Raw genomic sequence first — 18,538 nt, forward strand, 5'->3', positions numbered from 1 at the left:
GGGCCGGAGGCATCACTTGCGGCCTGTTGATCCACCGTTGGTTGAAAGCCTACGGGACGGGTACCTCCCGAGGCGAGCTAAAAGCCCTTGACCCCTGCCTGGGCGCTAGAGGAAGGGGGGCGCGGGCGAGCCGCCGCTAATGACACCAGCCTGCGACCTCCAGGGCCAGGGTGCCATTCTGGGGTCATGTGCGTTCCCCCGCGGAGGGGCGACGCCGGGTCCTCATCACTGGGGTCCATACGGATGCCAGTGACCGAGCCACATATGATAGCTCCGCACTCGATCCAGGAATCTGGACCCCCACACACGAAGCCAGAACCCCAGATGAAGGCGCAGGGCAGCGGCAGGGGGGGGGGGGGGGGGGGGGCGGCGCTGGGCGCCGAGTGGTGGACCCGCAGACCCATCATCAGCACACCGTCGAGGGCCCCCCTAAAAAGACACCCCCAGTTCGCGGTCCCAGGACCGGCCGGCCGCACCTTGCATCCCTGTGCGCGAGCCACCGTCACACCCCTGTCCCTCTCACAGACGGCACTCTCCCCGCCTTCGTGCGTCCCTCGCCCCGGGGGAGGCCCGGCAGAGTTGCCGTATCTCTTGGGCGGATTCGACTTTCCGCGCCCCACCTCCCATCGAGTGTCACCTCTCCAGTGAAGTGCCCCATGCTTGCGAGGCACAGTCCCTCTCGCCCTGGCTTTCTCTTGCTGGGTGTTTGGGCGCCTCGGGGCGGAGCGCGGCCTGGTTGGCCTGCTTCGACTGGCCGCCCCTCTCTGCTGCGCGCGTTCCCCCCGGCATACTTGCTCAGACATCGATGGGTTTCGTCAGAACGGGGCACAACCCTATCGCGAGTCACATGTTACATTTGGGAGCGGTCTTGCACCCTCGACCGCCGGGCCCTTGGTAGAGGTATTGTCATCTGACTTTCTGATCATGACCACCGGAATGCGCTGGCATCTGCGGGTGTGGGCCCGGATCTTTGGCGGGCATGCCTGCCGACGGATGACCCAGCTGCAAGTGCTGTTGGACCCCCCCCCCCCCTCCGCCCGATGGATCTCTGTCGGGACGTTCCGTGCCCTCCGACGTGTTAGCCGGCTCCCACATTCGCGAGGGAGGCAAGCGACGCAGCAATGGCTGCCGAATGAGCTCCCTGCCGGGCGCGGCGGCGGAGGGGCGCTGGAGAAGAAGGCTGGTCCCGATCTTGCCGGCCGCCCGTCGGCGCCCACCAACTGGCGGGGTGATCCTCAGGGAAGATCCATCCATACCCAAGAAATAGGGGGGGAGAGACGGAGCCGTGTGGCTGAAATACAACGTGGAGCGGCCAACGAACGGGGATTCCGGGTGCGACGTGGATTCCGTCCGCGACGTGGGATCGCAAGATTGCAAAGGGTGTAAAGGCCTTCGCGTTTGTCGTGGAGACCTTCGCGAAGGGGAAGGGTGTCGAAAGGAAGATGGGAGGTGGGCGCCGTCGGCACCCTGCCTGGCCCTTCCCCCGCACCGCCGACACGAGAGTAGGTAGCGGCCCCCCTCCCCTGACACCACTACCACTGGGGTTGGCTCCCGGCCGACGCCCATCGCGCGCCACCGAGGACGATAGCAGGGCAAGGACGACATGGCCGGGGATCGCCACCCGTTTCCTCGCCCCGCCTTGGTGCGAGCGGCGACAAGCACCGGAACCAGGCCGCCGCCTGCCCGTCCCCCGAAAGCCATGATCGGCCAGGCTCTCCCGGTCCCCTCCCTCCCGCCCTGATATAGACAGGCGCACCGTCCTCCTCCCTCGTCCCGGACGCAGCACCTTCCCCTGAGAAGCAGGCCCAGCCACCGAAACACATAGACACACAGGCAGATCTCGCGCACATGCAGCATGCCCCCCCCCCCGATACGACGGCCCACAAACAGAGCAACAGCGAGAGAAGGAGAGAGAAATAGAGACACGCCTGCCCCCGCCCCCCCCCTTCTTGGCGGCACCACACAGGTCGCGCCAGTGCAAGCACACACACACGGCGGCGGAGAGAGGAAAAGAGGGGAGAGGGAAATACACGCTGAGAAGGGAGTGTGTTTTGTGTAGGGAGAAGCACATTGTGGGGGTGTGGTTTCTTAGCTGAAAGGGAGACAAGAGAGGGGGCGCGGGGGAGACACCTTTCGAGGCACACTCTCTCTTAGAACTTCATGGCGTGGGGGAACTGGCCCTTGCTCAGGGTGAACTTGGCACCAAGGTAACCCTTGAGGAGGGGGGTCTTGTTGATGGCGGCGAGGAGGGCCTTGTCAGTCTCCTTCTGGTCGGCAATGCGGCCAGCGTCGATCTGGGTGGTCTGTGGGCCGGGACACGCGCGTGGACGTGCAGAGGAGGAGGAGGAGGAGGAAGAGCGGGTTTGTGTGGTTAGTGAAAGGGAGCGGCGGCCGAGAGCGTGACGCGCGAGGAGGAGAGAGGCGGGGACGCGCGTGCATGCGCGCGCGCGCACGACGCCGCCCACCACACGGGCGACAGAGAACACAACACACGCACCTCCTTGTGCTGAGCAAAGAAGTCCTCGGCACCACGGGTCTTGGTGTCAGCGGGGCGCTTGAAGTACTCGTCGGTGAACTTCTCGGTGTTGACGCCAGAGATATCGACCTTGGTGGAGGTGGCGATGACGTAGGCGGGGTTCACACGGCGGAGGGGGACACCGTTGACCTTGAAGGGGCCAGAGACGACCAGGAGGCCGGAGTTGAGCTGCTTGAGGCAGACAACGCGGGTACCCTTGAAGCGGCCGGCAAGGAGGATCAGGACGGCACCAGGAACGATGGAAGCGCGCTGTGTGTCATGAAGGGCAAAAAAGCACAGACAGGGGGAGTGGTTAGCGAGTCGCCGGGTGAGAAAGGAGCCCCTCCCGGTCCAGGCGCGCGCAAAGGGCCAAACAACGAGGAGAGGCACATCCGCATACGGATGCAGGAATGCGAAAGTCACATCCGACTATCGGAGAGGGGCAGCCGAGATGGGGGGAATTGGTACGCACGACCTTGGCGGGCTTGTTCTTCTTGTGGTTCTTGGCGAGGGTCTTGGACTTGCGGCAGTCAGCGGCGAGGCTGCGAGCGACCGGGAACTGAGCCATGGACTATGATGGGGAGGGAGGAGTGGTATGGACACGTGGGGGACATTGTAAGAGACACGGCAGAAGGAGGGGTCAGTAAGAGGGTGTGCGCGCGCTTCTGACGAAGGACAAGAGAGAGAGATGCAACAGCAAGAGGGAGGGACTTTGCTTGTGGGGAAACGCACGGTGACAGTGGGGATAGTCATTCTGGCGATGCCGAATCGAGACAACGGGGGTGGGAGGACGAGAAAGAGGGCGGAGGAAGGGGGACACCGAAATGAGGAGTGTTAGCTGAGCATGATCCCGCCATGGCGAGGGTGGTGGCACTCATTTGTGAGTGCCCGGGTGCGACGCAGGACACCATCATACGATCGGGTGCGGAGAGGGGGGGGAGGGCGCAACGAGGAGCCTCTGGCACAATGCACACATCCATACACGCGAGTGCGTTGGCCCCCCCCCCCACAACACTCGGCCCCTGACCTCGGGGCCAGTCTCTCTCTCCCTCTCGAGTCTGATCCGCCCATCGGTGGTGTACACACACACACGGAGGCCGGTGGGCGGCGCCCGGCCCTTCGCTGTCTCCGGCAGCAACATGTCGCCCGATGCGCTGGTGGAGGGGAGGAAGAGAAGGGAGGGCGTCCCCGGGGCAGACACCGAGCATGAGGGCGCGCGCGCGCACACACACACACACCACCGGCCCACAGCGATGGCATGAGTCTAGCGCGAGACCGGGACTCAGGGCAACGAGCGCGCCCATCGGACCAGGGAGGCACACACGTAGCGTGCAGACGCAGAGAGCCCGAGAGAGAGAGAGAGGGCAGGGCAAAGGAGGGGGCGAGGTGTGGGGTATACAAGAGGAAAGGGCGAAAGTAGGCACTGGAAGGGGGGGGAGAGGGAGGAAGGGGAAGAGACGCACTTCTCCTTTCTGATTTGACGGGTGAATATACCAAACAGACCAGATGAGTAGAGGCCTCTGCTCTGAGGAGGCAGCCTCCACCAGGGGCCCACTTCTAACAACTCATCAGCCCCCTGAACCGTGCTTCTCTGCTGGCGGCTGCCCTGGGCCACCCAAGGTGCCCGTTCGCCTCCCCCCCCCCCTCCCCCCCCCTGCGCCTGTTCCCGCCCCCCTCTCCCACACACACCCCGCGCCTCGGCCTGCCTCCCCCACTCTCTGGGGGGGGGGGGGAGGGGGGGAGGCCCGGCCGCGCACCCCGCTCCCTTGGCCACCATGTATGCCTGGCGAAAGGGCGGTCGCGAGCGCCCGAGAAAGAGAGCGGCGGACGCGGCCGGAATCCGCCCTCTCTCTCTCTCCCTGTGCCCTGTTGCCCCCCCCCTCCCCCCCCCGTCGGGAGGCCCTTGCCTGAGGTGGGGCTGGTGGACCCGAGACAGGGACACCCTGTTAGCCTTCCCCGGCCCCGAGAGTTCCCCGACACGCACCACACACGAGCCCGGACCAGGATGAGAAGGATGCGCGTGAGCACATGCCCGTGTCTGCCCCGCCCCCCCCCCCCTCCCCGCCCTCTGTATCGCCTGGCCCTGCCACGCCTCCAAGTATGGATCCCACCGCCGCTCCACGGGCGGGGGGCGCCCCCCTCCTCAGGAAGGCCACATCTCGAAAAGTGCCGAGTCTCGTCTCCACGAACTCGCCCGTTTGCGCGGCGGCTGGATGCGCCCGGAGCACCAACCGGGACCAACCAACGCTCCTCCGCCCCCACCAAGGCATCCTCTCCCGCCGGCCCACCTTCAGAGAAACGCACGGAGGTACCATGTCGGTCGCAAGTCAGCCAGCTCCAGCTCCAGCTCCAGCTCCAGCTCAAGTACGCGTCCTGCACCGCGCCCCCCTTCCGTGTGTCCTGCCCCGGCCGCATCTGGGGAGAGGGATCCGCCACGCTCCGGCGAGAGGACCCCACGCATCGACATACCACTGGATAAGTGAAGTGTGTGTGGAAGGACACGTGTGTGGTGCGTACTTTCGGCCTGTCCAGGGAGCGCGTTTTTGATCTCTCCCCCCCAAAACGTCTGGCAACACGCTCCCCCCTCCAAGGAACCAATGCTTGAGCTCGCTGGGGCGACGCTGAAGGACGGCCCCCGATCTGCTGGCCCTACGGATGGAAATACATGCAAGGAGGAGGAATGTGGCTTTCTGGCCTCTTTATCCTCCGCCCCCCGTTGTATGTTCATACACGGGAAAAAGGGCCGGCGGGCTGGCTCAGGCCTTGCACCCTCGAGGGGTGAACCTTGGCCGTGGAGAAATGGAGCGCGGTGCGTACCCCCCCCCCCCCGCCGCCCCGCTCGCACCTTCACCCGGGTGTGTATGTGTGCGGACAGCGGCCTGCCTGGTCCTCGAAGGGGGAAGACCCGCGCGCTCTCGAAGGGTTAATCCCCCTCTGGCGCGCTTGCCTATGTGTTGTACGCGCACCGCTTGCGTGCGCGTGCCCGAGCGTCACTTTGTCACCAATAATCAAGCCAATAAAAGCGACTAATATATATCAATCTGAAAAAGGGGGTGCGCCGGCCCCGGAACCGGCTGCGGCAATAGTGAGGAGACTAACGGGTTCGCCATTTCCGAGCCCCCTCCCGAGAGAGGGGGGCGGAGCACTTGAAAGTGCCCAGGCGTGCCGCCAGCAAGACCGCGTCCGAGTGCAGGGCGGAGGGGGGGGGGCACCGGAGATGGAGCCAAGGGATGCCTGCCGTGCTGCCTGCCGGACACTGACCGGGCCCGACCCGACTTGGCCTCGGACGAGCCCCGCTGGCCGGCCCCACCGGAGGGGGGGGGGGGGCGGGGGGGGGGGCCATGCACAACGACGCTCTTGGCCAAGTTGCGGGGCAGACGCATCGCGCCAGACGGCCAGCCGCCGCCCGACTTGTCCTCGCGGGCGAGGGGCCAGAGGCCCAGGCCGTCGACGCCCGGGGGGAGGGGGGGGCCGACCGGCGGAGGACACCGTCCGTTCCTGGGGTGTTGCTTCTTAGTGTTTTCCCCGTTCTTCCTGGTGTCGGCTGCGACGGGGCTGGCAGGGGGCAGGGCCGCGCGTTGCGTCGGGAGAATGGACAGGGGGCGCCTCGCTTTCAAACCCGCACGGCGGCCCGGCATCCGATTGCCGGCCCAGGGCCGGTGCCGATTTCCCGAGCAGCGCGCGCGATCACGGAAAAACACCCGTTTGGTTATCGGCCCCAGGCGCGCGCCGGCCGGTTGTTCGCCCATGTTTGAGGGACCCGCGGCCCTCCTGATCCTCGGGGTGCCTTGACGCCCCGGCCACGGAGGGACGCGCCCGGGCTCTCGCGCGTGTGCTATCGAGAGACACACGCAGCCCGGGTGCTATCTGGCACCCGGGCCGTTGGTGCCCCTGGCCTGGCCCCCCCCCCCCCTCCGGGATAGATGGCACCTCGGGCTAGGGTGGATGGCCCTGTTGTGCGTTGCGCGCGCGCGCGCGCCCGAACCTCCCTCCTCCCGCGGGGGATGCGGGGCCGGGGGAGCTTCACTGCCCTCCGACAACAAGGGCGCACTGCTTTGGGCCGCGATGTGCCGGTTCCCGGCAACCGAGGTCTTGGCCCTGGCCAACGTCTGGCGCGCGCGCGCGCACGCGCCTACCCACGAACACCAGCGTGAGATTGGCTCCCCCGATTGTGCCCGAGACTGTTCGCAGGGCCCCGTCCCCGGGGAGGACGACCGGCGCGCGCGCTCCGGCGCCCATGCCAGGGTGATTATCGTCGTGCGGTCCCCCCCGAGTCCTCCTATGCATGCTCCCTCTCCGCGCCGCGGCCGCGAGCCCTTGCTTCATCTCCGCGGCACGCGCGTTTCCTCGCGACTATCGTCCCAGGGGGGATTCCGGGGTTCGGAATCCGGGGGCGCTTCGGCCAGATGTGGGGGCGTCCCCAGAGGTGCCCCCTCCCCCCCCCCCGGCGTTCTGTCCGCGTGCGGCAGCACGCGCCTGTGCTGTGCCGGCGCCTACAGTGCCCCAGCCTCCCTCAGCCCCTTGGGGGCGGTGGGGGCGGGGGGATGGAGGCCCACTCGCGCGCCAGGATCCCTGGTCTTTGTGTGCGAGCCGGCAAGGATCGACTCTCCCCCCCCCCAGGGGGGGGGGGGGCGGGGGCCGGAAGACCGTTGGTCGCCCACGGCCGCCGGGCGACGAACGCCCACCCCTCAGCATTGCGATAGAGCCACGCTGCTGGCGATAGAGAACCAGCCTGCGCCGGGTACCAGCGTGGTAGGCGGCCTCCGGGGCCCGATAGCCGGCCCGCGTCCCGGCCAACCTTGGCCAACGTGGGGGCCGCCGTGGCGGCGGTGTGCGTGAGTGGGGGCGGGCGGCGAGACCCGCACGCCTCGGGAATTGCCCGGGTGGACACCCCCGGGCCCGGAGCTCAATGCCCACTACACTTGGGGAAGGTGTCACATAATGTATCCCGAACCAGGGGCATGTACGCCCCGGGAGGGGCAGCAAGGCTGCTGCCCGGTCGTCCCCCGCCCCAGAACCGAAGAGAGGCCCCGCCCCTCGGGTCTGTGTGTAGAGGCCGCCAGGAATGGCGGCGCCCATGTAGGGCAAACTGCGATCCAGGCAGGGGGGGGGTGTAAAGGGGCAAATGCGTTAGGTACTGGCGGTTCGCCGATACGCCTCTGGGGCAGGATGCGGAGGGCCCCATGCGAGCTGCTTGTTGCGCCCCCCGTCCCGGGCCCGCCAGCATCACGGTCCCCTTTTGTTCCTTCGCTCGGAAGAGACCCGGTGTGAGGCACCATCACCGGCCCCCCCCCCCCCCCTCGGTAATTGTCTCTCTTCTCTCTTCCTCTGTCTTCCTCCCCCGGCCGTCCACAAGTCCCCCCCTCCAGATTGCAAGCGCATCAGTCCCTCCACCCACCCACCTGTGTTCCCGCTACCGCTGCCACATTTCTGACTCACCACCCAGATCCCCCCGTCGCAGAGGGGCCGCGACAGACCCCTCCTGCCCCTCCCTGCTGCCCGGGCCCAGCTCTCTTTCTCACCTTCTCCCTTCCTCCCTCCCTCCCTCCCTCCCTCCCTCCCTCCCTCACACACACACACACACACCCTCTCTACCGCTGGCGCGCCCTCTCCACCTCCTGGCCTCTCCACTTTCTCTCTCGCCCACCCACGCCCCTTCGCCCTGTGCCTGCCCCGAGCCGCGTGTCTGTCTCCTCCCGCCCTCCTGGCCCGTGCCCTCCGCCCCACTCCACACCGAGCGCACGGCAGAGAGGGAGCGAGAGAGAGAGAGAGCGAGAGAAAACGAGGCGCCCGCCCGCCCGCCCGCCCGCCCGCCAGTGAGTGGGCTTGGCTCGACCCCCCCCCCCCTCCTCTCCCCTCCTTCCCGCCGGCCGCGGCTTCTCCGCACACCTACGCTCGCCTCCGTAGCCCCTCAGGATGTGGATCTTCCCCATCAAGATCGACTCGGCTGACCAGCCCGGTGCCTGGTCTGAGATCGAAGAGAACTCGCTCTTCCTGCTGCAGGAGCGTCAGTCTACCCCACTGACGGTCAAATCTCTAGCGGCCCGCCTGCTTGGCACGTCGCCCTATTCGACATCCCCGACAGCTGGTGCCTCCGGTGGCCGGGGGAGCGCCCCCCTTTCGGCCAAAGACGTTGCCTTCCGGATCTCCTCCGGCGATGATAGCCAGTTCCGCTTTCGCATTCTCCTTCGGCATCGGAGTTGCAAGGTATATGTTCCGAGCCCCCCACCCCCCCCCCCTCGCCCCACATATGATGGCCTTCACCGCGACATGGGCATGGCACACCCGCACGCACACCCGCACGCACACCCGCACGCACACATGCACATGCATGTACCAGTCTATCTGCCCCCTCGGCCCATCTCACCTCCCCGGCACCGTCTGCCCCCCTTCCGTCATGACAGTTTGTCGTGTCCGTGGCCAATACCCTGGAGGCCATCCGCGTCGACTGGACATGGATCGAGCAGGTCCCCTTCCGCAAGGTGTCCGAAGTGATGATGATCTCCACCTCGCCCATCGATGGCACCAGCCCCACGGCATCCTTCCCTGGGCCCGCCACCGGGGCTGCTCCCACGTCGGCAGAGGTGATGTCGATGCCGGGCCCCGGCACTTCGGCTGCCTTCGCCACCGCTGCCCTCGCTGCCTCGGGGCTTGAGATCCCCACCGCCTCCCCGGGATTGGCATCGCGCTCGGTTAGCGGGCGCTTCCGCGACACCCCTCCATCTCCCTTCCGCACATCGGATGACGCCCATGCTCCGCCCACCTCCTCCAGCCTGTCTTTCCAGCTACTAGCCGACGCCGCCGGACCAAGCACCCCCGGCTCTGGTCCCCCGTCCCATACATCGCTCCCTGTTCCGGAGTGCCCTACCTCGGGAGGCTCCCCCCCCGGTGGTGGCCCCAGCGTCGGTGGCCAGCCTGAGCCGGACTGTTCCAGCCACCACCACCACCACCAGCAGCAGCAGCAGCAGCAACAACCAGCCCCCCCGACCCCGGCCACCATCGCTGCCAACCGGCCTCTGACCAAAAAGCTCTCCAGCACCGAGTCGCCCTCCTGCTCGCTGCCCGGTTCACCGAGCCTCCCACTGATGGCCGACACCGGGGACGACTCCTTGGACCTGGCCGCCGGCGGGGATCCCCGGGATGCCGATGACACCCAGACCTTCCGCCCGCATACCAGGTTCCATCTGGGACCGGACCCCAGCGCCAGCCTCTCGACCGCCTCGACGTCAGCCTCAGCCTCATCCTCAGTCGGCGCTCTGGCCGCCGGCGGCCACCCCTCTCATCATCACTCGGCGCCGGGTGTCGGCCAGTGCGCCCCTTGCGGGAGCACCTTCCACACGCCAACTTGCCCGGCATGCGTCCCGACCCCCGGCCCGGGCCAACGACCTGCCGGTCCCTCCGGGAATAAGGCCATCCAGTCTGTGGTGTCCCCGCCCATTTCGGCCATGCCCTCGTCGTCGCTCTCGCCGCCGACCCCACCCCCCTCAGCCGGGCCGGCCTGGGCCCGGCGCCGGTCCTCCCTGGATCTGACCGAGCTTTTGACATCGCTGCCGGCCGAGGACGCCCTCGGCGCCGGGCGGATCGCCGGGCATCGGCAATCGACCGCTCCTCTGCCTGTGCGCGGACATGCGGCCGCGATGGCCGCAACCACCGCCGCCGAGCAGCAACAGCAGCGCGAGCTCTTCTATGCGTTTGTCCCATCGCCACCCTCCTCTCGTTCTTCCCTATCGGAGGCATTGTTGCGGGATGCCAGTCCGGCCGGCGGTGCACCACCGCCGCCCTCCGATCGCCGCAGTTCTCTTGGCCTCTCGCACATGCCTCCCCCTGGGTCTTCGGATGCCCCTCCCCCATCACAAGTTGCAAGCACCACCCCCCGCCCGGGGTCCGTCTCGACCGCGGCCGATGCCGGGCCAATGCCCTTCCCCGGCTTCAATGAGCACATTGACCTCTGGCTGTTGAAGCTTTTCACCACCAAGGCCCATGGCGATGAGTCGGACGAGTCTCTGATCCATGAGCTGACCGCCAACATGGGGGTTGAGACGGCCGAGGCACGCGCCACCGGCCGCTCTGCCGCTGTCGCCCCCCCTGAGCCCGAGCCCGGTGACTTGCAGCGGCCATCGCATCACCCGGCCCCGGCGCTGGCCGCCGCGGGCCACGACCTCTTTGCCTCTCCGCAGGATTTGGCCTACGAGGCCCCGGGGTCCGGGGGGGCCGCAGGGGGGCCATCACGCGGGTCGTCCGGGGGGGTACCCCTCCGGGCCGAGTCCTCCGGCGGGAGTGCTCGCCAGAGCGAGCTCGACACCCCGCCATCCAGCTACATCCCGACGCCGTCGTTGCTTCGGGCCAATTCCGGCCCCAGTGGCGGCATGGCGCGACCCTTCTCAGCGATCTACCCCTCGACCGGGGTCGGCCTTCACGCCGGGGGCGCCTCCCTGCATGGGTCCCCCTATGTCGATGGTTCGGCCAATGGTGGTGTCGGGCCTGGTGGCCTGCTCCGGCCATTGTCCCTCCATCAGGATGCCTTCTTCCGGCCATCTCGCGAGCCGGATTCCCCCTCCTCCATTGGGTCCTCGGATCTGGGCCTCTCACCGCCGGGATCTGCCACCGGCGATCGGCTGCCCCCCTCGCTGATCCACCGCCACGGTTCCTTCGACCTGGGACAGGGTGAGCTCCGTCTTTCGGCCAGTGGGCCATTGCTGCCGGTCACCGGTGCCGGTAGCCCAACCTATCCGGTGGCCCTGCCGGCCCATCTGCTTGGCCCCGGCGGCCGGCCCTTGTCGGCTTCCTTCCGCAGCCCGGGGCCTGGCCTGTCGCCGCTGGCTGCCGCCACCGGCCTTGTGCCGCACCATCGGTCCAATTCCCTGGGAACACTGGCACCCGGTGCCGGAAGCCTGGGGCCTCCCGGCCGGGCGTACTCCCCTACAGCCCTGATCCCGGGCGGCATGGCGGGACCCGGGGCTCTGGCCGGCGACCAATCCAGCGATTCGGTGGCCTTGGGCCCGGCCCCGGTCCCGGTGTCGGCCCCGGCCCCGGCTGTAACACTGCAGCTGCCGAAGGCCTTCCAGCAGGCTTTCTCCTGCCATCCGACGACCCTGGTGCTGGACATCCTGGATGCGGAGTTCCGGTCGGCCCCGGCCACCCTGGTCCTGACGCCGGAGTGCGTCATGCTCATGAACGAGGCCGGCGCCACCGAGCGCGTTTACTTCATCAGCGTCGAGTCGGTCTTCCTCACGTCCGAGGGCCGGCAGATCTGCCTCTTCCGCGGGACGCCAGTCCTCTTTTCTCTGGTGCCCACGGGCAGTGGCGGTACCAGTGCCAGCGGCGGCTCCATCGACGCGGCCCGGCTGGTGGAGCACCTGCGCCTTTTGTGTGACATCGCCGCGCGACGCCTCTCCCGCGGCACGGAGGCCGATTACAGCAACCCGGTGGAGCGCTTCCTCACCGGCGACCACGGCCTGGATGTCCCGCACATGGCCGCTCCCCGGCGGAATATCCTCCCCCATGTGATGGCCACGGCCTCCTCGCCGGTGGCTCTCTTCCGGCCGGACTCCACGGCCGATGGCCGGCTTCTGTCCCCGCACGTGGCTCCCCCAACAGTCACTGGCATGGGCTTCGATCAGCTGAATGCCTCGAATGGGGCTGCTGGCTACGAGATCGCCGCTCCGGGCGACATGCTGCTCCTCGGTCCTGGCGGGGGGCCAGGCGGCTATGGCTACTCGCCCTCGACCCTGATGGGCGCCGGTAGTGACTTGGCCGTTGACCGGCTTCTCCAGTCGGCCGACTTCGATCACCATCCCACGGACCTGGGCCTGGGCCCGCCTCCGCATATGGCCGATCTGGCGAGCTCCGCACATGCACACGCCTCGCCGCTGCATGCCCCCCACTCGGTGCGTGTCCCGCACATGCTCCTCTCGGCCACTTGTCCCGCTGTATGGCGGCATCTAACTCCTATTCCTGCTCTCCCCTGCCTCCACCAACATCATGCGCGACCGCGTGCCTGTCGGCGTGCCTGTTTTCATGTCGACGCGGCGACATGCATACAGGCTCCTCCTGTGGAACATCCCTCACTGCCAAACGAGCAGGAGATCCTCTCGCCGAAGGGCTTCTCTTTCGAGCAACTGAAGCTGGTCACCACATGTCAGTTGCAGCGCAGTCTCTTCCGCCTGCCCCCGGAGGAGCAGCTCTTCTCGCACCGGCGCGCATCGCTCCTCATCCCGGAAGACAACCACTTCCTCTATGGGCACATCTTCCTGTGGAGCCGGTTCCTGACTTTCATTTCGGATGGTACATCAGCGTCGTGTGGCCCCCCCCCCCCCCCCCCCCCCTGCTCTCGGCCCCGCCCCCATCCCCTCCCCTCGCGTCTTCTGCTCTTCTCCCTCCTCGCGGCCGGCCACAAGTGGCTTGCATGTGTGCCTTCGGCTAACCACTCGCACACGCACGCGACGGCGCACACCACCCCGCCACAGATTCGGTTACCCTGTTTGTTCTTCCCCTCTCAGAGATCACATCCTTCGGTAAGCCCTCCGGCTCCTGGAGCGATATCGCCTTCAAGGCCCCGATCACCATTTACACCCGCACGAAGAACAAACTCATCCAGATCCGCGATCCGCGTGGCGGTAACGAGCTCCAGGACAGCCTCCTGCTGCACTTGCGCTCGGTGTGCTATCCATACTCCTCGTCAATGGCCCAGATGGCTGCCCAGCGAAGCACCAATGGAACGCCGGCCAGTTCGATGCCGCCCCCTGGCGGTGTCCCATCGGGCGTCGCGGCGGCCTGGCATTCACCCTCGCATTTGGCGGCCGCCTATGGGGGCCCCGGCGGCGGCGGGCCTGCCTCTTCCCCAACCCTGGCCGACCCCTTCCTTTACCTCCCTCGTGCAGGGGGTCTGCCCTCGCCGGATGTTTCCTTCCATCCCTTGGGTCTGTTGCCAACCATCACGGCTGCCGGGACTGTGTCCACCAAAACCCTGAACGATTACTTTCCGCCCGATAGGTGCGCCTCTTATTTTGTGCCTCCTTTCTTCTTTTTTCTTCTCGATGCCTCCACCATATGGCGTCTCTGCTTCTTTCCTCCTCCTCCCCCTCCTCCTCCTCCTCCTCCCCCACGCCACGCCAACCGTGACTCACATGGGGACATGCGCCTCGGCCCGCGCTCTGGTCCTGTGCCCTCCCTCCTCCCTTTTTTTCCCTCCTGCACTGTGCAGTACCTCGGGTCTTGAGCCCTCCGAGAGCGAACTCGAGGCCTCGAACCAGCGCTGGGAAGCCATCATGAAGGGCACCCATCTTGGCTCGGGCTGCCTCTACCGCTCCCTCTCCTTGGTCAGCGACTGTGCGTGTGCTGCTCCGCCTACCATTCTACACCATTCGAGTCGTGAGCATCTTGTGGCGCTAACTGTCGCTATCCCTTCTGCCAAATCCTCGGTCAAAACACACACACACACATACACACCAACAACATAGGCTGCATCCACGGCATCCCGTCACACCTCCGGCCCACGATCTGGATGCGCCTGAGCGGGTCCTGGATCGATCGGCCCTCGGACGAGTACTACCTCAATCTTCTCGAGGGCAACCGAAACAAGCACACCCCGACCCTGGACGAGATCGAGATGGACCTGCATCGGAGTCTTCCCGAGCACCCGGCCTTCCAGTCGGATGTACGCATATGCCCCACCCGCCCCGCCTGTCCTGTTCTTTCCCCTCGCACCTACACACACACACACACACACACACACACATACACACATGCAAATGCCACAAGCCCTCCTCAGCCTGGAAGAGGGGGGGGGGGGCTAAGACACCCTTCTTGATCTCTGACCCAATATGCTCTCCTCTTGCTATCCCTGCATCACAGGTCGGCATCTCCTCCCTGCGGCGCGTGTTGACGGCCTACTCTTGGCGCAATCCGAGTCTCGGCTACTGCCAATCCATGAACATCATCGCCAGTGTCCTTCTTCTCCAGCTTCCGGAGCCCGGTGCGTCAGGCGCGCTGGCTCCGCCTCCTCCATTTTCTCCCTCCTTCCCTTTGCCCTCTCATGTGCCCCTTGCTCTCTGCCTCCCCCGGCGTCTCCCTCTCATCGGACCCCCCCCCCCCCCCCCCCCGCCCACCGCACAACACCCCACCCCCCCCCCACCCCCCCCCCTCCGCTCCCCACACACACTCTCACCCCCCCCGCCCCCCTCTGTGAGCGGATTCTCCCCTCGTACTATACGAAGTCCATGATCGGCGCAGTTGTTGATCAGCATGTCTTCCGGTACCTGGTATTCCGCGAGCTGCCGTGCCTCTTCCGGCACCTGGACCAGCGCGGCGTGGACCTCAATTTGCTGAGTGTCCCCTGGTTCGTGTGCCTCTACTTGAACGCGGTTCCCCTGGCCTCGGCCCTGCGGGTGATGGACATGTTCTTCCTCGAGGGGCCGCGCTTCCTGTTTGTCTTCGGATTGGCCGTGCTCAAGCACAACCAGAAGCGCATCATTGCCCTGCAGGATGACGACGAGATCATCCACCTGCTGAAGGACTTCTTCTCCGGCCTGCGCGACGATGCCCAGCAGAAGACCCTCACCACCATCCTCGCCGACGCCACCTCCAAACAATTCCGGTCGATCACCTATGACATCATCAACAAGCTCCGTGGGAAGTACCGCCTTGAGGTGGCCTGCAAGATCGAGTCCACCTCGCGCAAATCTCAGCTCCGCACCATCGAGACGGCCGGCGTGGCTCCGAGCCTATCCTTCGGCGACATGGGCGCCATTTACGACCTTGTGAAGCGTGTCAAGTTCGAGCACAACACCCTGGAGAGCCGGCACATTTCCGAGAGGTACGGCACATAGCCCCCCCCCCCCCCCCGGCACCCCGGGGCGAGAGCCGCTGACATCCAGCACCCCGCTACCGACACCCAACCTGACTCCTTCTTCCCTCCTCTTCTCCCCCCTGTCCCGTGTTCTCATCCACTCCGCTGCCGATGGCCTATCGCTTCGTGCCTGGGGATCATCTGGGCCCCTATCTCGATCACAGCGAGTTCGCCTCGATCGTGTCGTCGATCCCCGGCCCCTGGGCCTTCAGAAAGCTTGCCCAGCGTGTGATCAATCCGAGGTGCGCCCATGCCCTGGCCGTCATGCCATGTGGGGGGCCGATGCTCGCCCGATGCACATGCTGCCCGACCACATTTGAACATGCATTCCCTCCCTTTACCTTGCTCTGACTCTCCTGCCACGGTCCTCCGGGGGGGGGGGGGGGGGGGGGCAAACCCATTCCTAGCCCGACACAGTCGCTGGCGTCCAGTTCTCTGGATTCGACCAATGCCCCGCTGCCTCCATTTATCCGGCTTCTGTATAACCAGTGCCAGCTGATTGCCCGGGGGTCGGCCATCGTGGCCATCACCGCGGCCGCGGTCAAGGCTCAGGCGGCCGCCGGCAGTGGCGGTCTCGGTCTTGGAAGTATGGCAGGAGCGGCCCTTCCCTCGCCGCATATCGGTGATGCCAGCCCCTCGCTCTTTGGGGCCACTTGTGGGGGGGACCTCTCGTCGGCCAGTCCGGCGGTGGGGACCTGCCCTGGGGCGGGCATCGGCTCGGGGCTCCTGTCTTCGGCAGCCGCGTTGCAGCACATCGATCCGCAGGCCCTGCAGGCGGCGTCCCCGCTGGAACTCGCGGAAGCCGTGGCCCGGCTTGTGTTTGCGGCCTTGGTGGAGACACCGGCGGGGCCGGGCCCCGGTGCTGGCGAGGCTGCCGAAGACACCGTCAACCCCCGGCATTCCTTCGGCATTGTGGGCGACTCGCCGCCCCTGGAAGCGGCACCGGGCACCGGTTCGAGCCCGGAGGCCGAGGCCGAGGCCGCGCAGCAGCTCCGCCTGCCCACCAACTCGCCGGATATCAAAGCCTCGGCCTCGGTGCCGGTGGGAGTCTCCTCCTCCTGCTCTCCCTCCGGACCTGGTAGTGCTTCGGCCGCGGCTGGCCAGCACCCGTCCACCTGGGCCCTGCTTGAGCTGGCCGAGAAGATCGCCAGTGTCGCCCTCGGGCAGAAGCTCATTTCCCTTGACGATATTCTCACGGTTCCGGTGACCCTGCCTGTCGTCATGCATGTCCTTGCCACCATGTGTCGCGAAACCCCAGAACGCCGGCTCCAGGTGCGTACTCACTGGTTCTCTTTCTTTTTTTTCCCGTTCCACACCTACCTGCCTGCCGCTCGGCCGGCCAGGGAGGAGAGGCCCTCTGCTGGCTTTGGCCATCTCCCCACCGCGCCGCCGCTGGCTGGCGGCCCCCCTTTTGGATGACTGGCATCTCTGACATTCGCCGACCCATCGACGCGCAGTTCTACTTCCGCGCCTTCGACCGCGACCACGATGGCTGGCTCACGCTGTCAGAGCTCACCGAGTCCCAGAACACGTACGCAAGACCCGCCACCCGGCGCAGGGCGGACTATCGCATCACACGCTACCTCCCTGTGTGCCTGTGTCCATGCGCATACAAACAATTCCGCCCCCATTCACTAACCGCCCTTCGCGTGGCTCCCACAGGCTGATCCTGATCTTCGAGAACCAGCCCCTATCAGACCAGTACTCGCTCTCCGACGACGAGTCACTCCTGAAGTCCTTGACCAACTTCGTTCAGAACAGTACGATCAACCGTCCTCGTGCACCACACAGCCCGCGCACCGGGATTGGGGGAGGGAGGGGCATGTGTGCCTCCTTGATGCTGCGCACCCCCCCCCCCCCAGGGGCGCCCCTGGGGGGGGGGGGGGGGGGGGGGCAGGGAGCGGCGATGTATGTGGCTAGATAGATGACTGACAATGTATTCGTGCCTGCACGCGCGTCCGCGCTTTGCACCCCCTCCGCGCTTCCCTTCTGGCAAAAAAAAAAACACACGGCACAGCGCTCGGGAAGTCTGTCTTCCAGCAGAACTATCGTATCCACCTGAATGACGTCTGCCAGGAGGCCCAGGTGCTACTGCCCTTCTTCCGCCGCGAGGCCGCCTTCCCTCTGCGCTGAGTAGAGGGGGGCGGCACTGCGCGAAGTAGCAGCGGCAGTCGTGGCACGCGGACATGATGGCGGGGGGAATTGGAAGGCGTGAGATCGCGCAAGGGGCACCAAGGACGGGCTTCCCTCCTCCTGTGCCCTCCCCCTTCCCATCCTGCCACATGCCTGGCCCGTTGCACGAAGCGCCCTGACCCGACGCGCCCCCGCCCGCACACAATAATCTACCACCTTCTTGTAGCAGCCTGCTGTTGGTCCTCCAAACCGGGGGGTGGAGTGGGACCGGGGGGGGGGGGGGGTCCGTGGGGGGGCAGAGCAGGTCGGTTGGCGGGCGGGTGGGAGGAGGCAAGGCGAATGGAGGGGGGCGGTCGAGTGGGGCCTTTCCGCGCGTTTGGGCCCCCTCGCCCGGGGCACGAAAGCGGGAAAATGCTCGTGGACACGTTTGTCTCCCAACTCCCCATCGCCGAGCGAGCCCCTCAGGGGGGTTGGCCCGGCTTCCTCGGCATGTTCTCGGTTAACCATTCCGATCTGCACCCTGGGTTAATCGGACCGCAGGTGCTCAACTTCGGGCACTCCTTGGCCACGATATTAAAAGGCTATTAAATCTTTTTTATAATCATAAAGTGCGGATCCTGCTTTTGCCTCTTTTGTGGGCAGCCACCCGACGCTGGGCAGGAGGGTCTTGCGCCATGTGCCTGTTTTTCGCTCATCCGAAGCTAACCCCCGGGGCTCCGCAGCGGGCGATTCCGGGCCGAGTTGCCGTGGTGGTGCGCGCTGGGGTGGGTGCTCTCGATGGACAGCAGGGACCTCTGCAAGTGTGGGTGTATGTTGGGGGGACCGCCTTTCCGCCTTCTGCCAGGGACCGGGGGGAGGGCGTGACGGAGGCCCGGGTCGGTCGTCCGGACTCCGGCACGCTGAGGGATCCCGGCATCAGGCCACGGCATCCGGTGGGACTTGCGCTCGGCTGGATGGCCCCGCACAGAGCAATCTGTGCCCTGTCAGTGCCTGCATTTGCGTGATCCTGGGTGCGTTTGTATTTGTGTGTGTGTGTGTGTGTG

The 18,538-nt window shown here is 66.5% G+C and overlaps 3 protein-coding genes across 3 annotated transcripts; 2 read left to right on the plus strand and 1 right to left on the minus strand.

Annotated features, from left to right (window-relative positions):
• Nucleotides 1–2,027: 2,027 nt before the first annotated feature.
• Nucleotides 2,028–4,077, minus strand: H696_00388 (50S ribosomal protein L6e). Its single transcript, XM_009494236.1, has 5 exons — nucleotides 3,979–4,077; nucleotides 3,248–3,269; nucleotides 2,988–3,086; nucleotides 2,498–2,785; nucleotides 2,028–2,303 (listed from the first exon to the last, which is right to left on the minus strand). Exons 2-5 carry the CDS (start codon nucleotides 3,266–3,268, stop codon nucleotides 2,151–2,153), a joined length of 561 nt encoding a protein of 186 aa, XP_009492511.1. The 5' UTR covers nucleotide 3,269; nucleotides 3,979–4,077; the 3' UTR covers nucleotides 2,028–2,150.
• A 4,286-nt stretch (nucleotides 4,078–8,363) lies between these two features.
• H696_00389 (hypothetical protein) lies at nucleotides 8,364–15,342 on the plus strand (the record flags this gene model as incomplete). Its single annotated transcript, XM_009494237.1, has 8 exons — nucleotides 8,364–8,722; nucleotides 8,920–12,402; nucleotides 12,598–12,799; nucleotides 13,015–13,507; nucleotides 13,719–13,843; nucleotides 13,975–14,171; nucleotides 14,369–14,551; nucleotides 14,704–15,342. The coding sequence occupies exons 1-8, from the start codon at nucleotides 8,432–8,434 to the stop codon at nucleotides 15,340–15,342; spliced, it is 5,613 nt and encodes a 1,870-aa protein (XP_009492512.1). The 5' UTR covers nucleotides 8,364–8,431.
• A 131-nt stretch (nucleotides 15,343–15,473) lies between these two features.
• H696_00390 (hypothetical protein) lies at nucleotides 15,474–17,495 on the plus strand (the record flags this gene model as incomplete). The annotated part of the gene is made up of 5 exons (XM_009494238.1): nucleotides 15,474–15,604; nucleotides 15,770–16,634; nucleotides 16,820–16,893; nucleotides 17,025–17,122; nucleotides 17,380–17,495. 5 exons carry the CDS (start codon nucleotides 15,474–15,476, stop codon nucleotides 17,493–17,495), a joined length of 1,284 nt encoding a protein of 427 aa, XP_009492513.1.
• Between the last annotated feature and the right edge of the window lie 1,043 nt (nucleotides 17,496–18,538).

Source organism: Fonticula alba, assembly GCF_000388065.1.
Source record: "Fonticula alba strain ATCC 38817 unplaced genomic scaffold supercont2.1, whole genome shotgun sequence".
Lineage (NCBI taxonomy): Eukaryota > Rotosphaerida > Fonticulaceae > Fonticula > Fonticula alba.